This window comes from Anomaloglossus baeobatrachus, chromosome 1 (genome assembly GCF_048569485.1).
Source record: "Anomaloglossus baeobatrachus isolate aAnoBae1 chromosome 1, aAnoBae1.hap1, whole genome shotgun sequence".
In the NCBI taxonomy this organism is placed as follows: Eukaryota; Metazoa; Chordata; class Amphibia; order Anura; family Aromobatidae; genus Anomaloglossus; species Anomaloglossus baeobatrachus.
The window spans coordinates 650,147,925-650,151,494 of NC_134353.1; the positions used below are offsets into that span (position 1 = coordinate 650,147,925).

General features: G+C 40.8%; 1 protein-coding gene across 1 annotated transcript; it reads right to left on the reverse strand.

The window, feature by feature from the left end:
* Positions 1-2,625: 2,625 nt before the first annotated feature.
* On the reverse strand, positions 2,626-3,198 carry LOC142246643 (olfactory receptor 5B12-like). Its single transcript, XM_075319726.1, has one exon. It carries the CDS (start codon positions 3,196-3,198, stop codon positions 2,626-2,628), a length of 573 nt encoding a protein of 190 aa, XP_075175841.1.
* Between the last annotated feature and the right edge of the window lie 372 nt (positions 3,199-3,570).

Genomic DNA, 3,570 nt, shown 5'->3' on the forward strand with positions numbered 1-3,570 from the left:
CTGGTGTTTTTTTGTTTATATATACAGTATATTATTACACTTTTTGCCTTCTGAATTCAATGATGATGTCAAAATCAACAACCAACCCCATTAGTTGTGGAATCTGCTTTGGATTAATCTGATTTGGTGCAGAATGCTATTCCTGAAGAATTGCTTTGGAAATTTTAAGCAATAATTTCACTACATAAGAACTTACCCTAAGGATGTGTCTTTCAGATGATAAAAATCATATAATCTTTGTAAAGCTGTTTAAAACAAGATAGCTACACATAGCATGTTTCATAAAGAACAATGTACAGTATGTTCTCTGTGTAAAATACTCTCTTACACCATGTGGTGGAACCCTGTTAACTGTACAGTGTATGGTTTGGCTGCTAAGCCGCATTATGCAGGTGAACCATAAGGCCTGATCAGATAATGTTCTCAGTGTACTTTCTATATGTGCAATTAATTGTATGCATACTGTACTCTGACCATTATTAGCCAATGTGCTAGTGTACTTGTGTAATACCCCAAAGTTGTTGTTTATGTGTCTTTAAGATGTAGAAGAGCTGATGGCTACCTTATTATGTTGTACTTGGTCAACATGTCCCTTGCAGATATTGCACATGAGAATTCAGCACATAAAAGGCATTTATCTATGCACAAAGTGATGTACCCATTATGTTCTGCTACTAGGAGGTTGTTAAGAGTTAATGAAACAGCCTTGCTTTCCATATATAGCATATAGGTTACCTGGTAGAACCACATAACTGTGTCTATGGGTTTAGCAGGGTAGGAAAGCAGACATTTTGAGTCGATGTGAAGAAACTAAGGGAGAAGGTAGGAGAGCAGCAATAGCTCCTATGTATTAGAAACCAAAGCTTCAGCAGCAGGTTATTGTGTGGTCAGGAGTGTGCATACCAACAGAAGAGAAGCATCTGATGTATAACCACGTGACCACCCTGGAAAGTGACTGTGATTGCTGAATAGGATTGAGTCTGTGTGCGAGTGTCATTCATCTGGATATACCCTATGTGAACTTATAACTGCCCCACTGGATTCTCTGTTTACTGGACTATTCGGAGTGCACCACATCACACCACACTGTCAGGAAACAGGGGTAAATTGAGTGCACCTTGGCAACACAAACACTGTTTAGTTTTACTCTTTCACTTTTTGTCACTGCCATTGTGGCATGATAGCTACCGCACAGCACCCTGGCCCATAGTTTGTCACTTGCAATATTTTCATTTGCGTTATGGTGGTGACAATTCAAGTACTGACTATCAGTATATAAAACAGGGTTCCCTTGTTAAAGGTACTCTGTCACCAGGTTTTTGCCACCTAATCGATGAGCAGCATAACATAGAGATGGAGACCCTAATTCCAGTGATGTGCCTTTCTGAGCTGCTTAGTCTAATTTTGATAAAAATCACTGTTTAAACAGCAGTAGACACAATTTTGCCAGTGTTGCTTCTGCAAGGTGTAAACTCAGCCCCACTATCTTAGGCCTCTTTCACACGAACGTGCCTCCGGTACGTGTATGGCCCATTTCCTCACGTACCGGAGACGCGTACACACGTAGACCTATGTCTTCCTATGGTGTCGGACACACGTATGTATTTTCGCACGGAACGTGTGTCCGTTCCGTACATACGTGTGTCCGTGTGTTTCTCACGCCGACATGTATGTTTCATGGGTGGCATCATGGGTGTCACATGGAATGCAATCGGGTCACACGTAACACACGTGGACCACACGGATGTGTTCCATGTGACACGCACCGGAGAAAAGACATGTGTCTGCGAGAAAAACAAAAAAACATTACTCACCTTCTCCAGCCCTCCTGTCTCTGCCGCTGCTGTCACTTGCTGCCAACCGCCGCTCATTATGTTCATGGAATATTCACTTCACTGCGGCCGGAAGCAGCAGCAGCGGGGAGTCGGCAGGACCGGAGACCGAAGATCAGCACCAGGGACAGTGACGCCAGGGACTGGTGAGTAGAAAGTTCCCGTTCTCCGTGTGTTATCACGGATAACACACGGAGAACACACGTAGGCCATACACACAGCACATTGAGGGCAATACACGTTTGACACGTCCCTGAAACACGTGGGAGATTTTCATGGACGTGTAAAAGAGGCCTAATACTGCATCATCATTGAGTTTTGGTTCATCCTTAAATGGTTGACTCCTTTCATAATATATTAGCCCCTGGCGCATCCTGTTAGAAAACAAACAAACCGCGCTTTACTCACCAACTTCCAGTCCACCATTCAGTCTCTGCCACTACTCCTAGTGTCTGGCATAGGCTGTGGCGCTGATGTCAGCTAATCACTGAGCTCGGCATCTCTGAACCGGCGTTCTGTCAGGGCAGAAAGAGTTGCTGAGCTCTCCGATTTGCTGCCATGCTGTAGGCGTATTTTAGCACTGCAGCCAATACCAGACACTGCAGGGCTGGAGACTCACTGTTGATCCCGTGGATGGTGAGTAAAGTATGGTTTGGTTTTTTTTATAACAAACTGTGTCTGGGGACCCACATTTTCTGAAAGGGGGCAACCCCTTTAAATAAAAAAGAAATTGGCAAATTTTCTTGACCATGGTTCATATAATAGTATATTTTTTTAATAATATTTTCAATTTTTATTTACTAATTACTTTTTTAAAAACCTTTTCAAGTTCTTTGTTCCTCAAACTGTAAATGAGTGGGTTTAGTAATGGTGGTAAGATGGTATAAAACAATGCATTGATCTTGTATTGGCTAAATGAGTTGGGAGATGTTTGATGAAAATATGCAAAACTTCCACTGATATAAAACAAACTGACTGATAAGAAGTGTGAGGTACATGTAGAGCATGTTTTGGTGCGGGCTTTAGCGTTAGAGATCATAAAAACTGTTTTAACAATGAAGATGTAGGAAATAATAATTAATGGGAAACATATTAAGACCAATAATCCACCAACTACATACACAATAATTTCATTAATGATTATACTGGAACAAGAAATCTTAAGGAGTGGAGGAATGTCACAAAAAAAGTGGTCGATTTGGATGGATTTGCAAAAACTTAACCTAAATGTGTTTGCAGTGTGGATTAGAGAATAAAATATCCCTATAATCCATGACGTTGTTGCAAATTGTAAGCATACCTTCTTGTTCATGATAGCATGATACCGCAAAGGATAACAAATGGCCACATATCGGTCAAAAGCCATGGTAGAAAGCAAGGTAGACTCTGTGGCTGCCATAACTAGATACAGATACAGTTGTGTCACACATCCAATATAGGAAATGGTTTTTCTTTTTTTAAAGTAATTGGTCAACATTTTAGGCATAGTTGTAGAAATGTAAATGGCATCTAAAACTCCCAGGTTACCTAAAAAAAAATACATTGGAGTATGAAGAGTTGGATGAAGATATATCATAAAGACAACTATCCAGTTTCCCAACATTGTAAGAAGGTAGATGTGCAAAAACAACACATATAATGGGATCTGGAGTGCCGGTACATCAGAGATGTTACTAAGAAGAAATTCAAGTGGTGAGACGGTATGATTGAACATAATACAACGCGTCTGATCAGATAT

Excerpts from the sequence above, each read along its gene's own strand:
- LOC142246643 (XM_075319726.1), bottom strand. The coding sequence starts at position 3,198 with ATGGCTTTTGACCGATATGTGGCCATTTGTTATCCTTTGCGGTATCAT.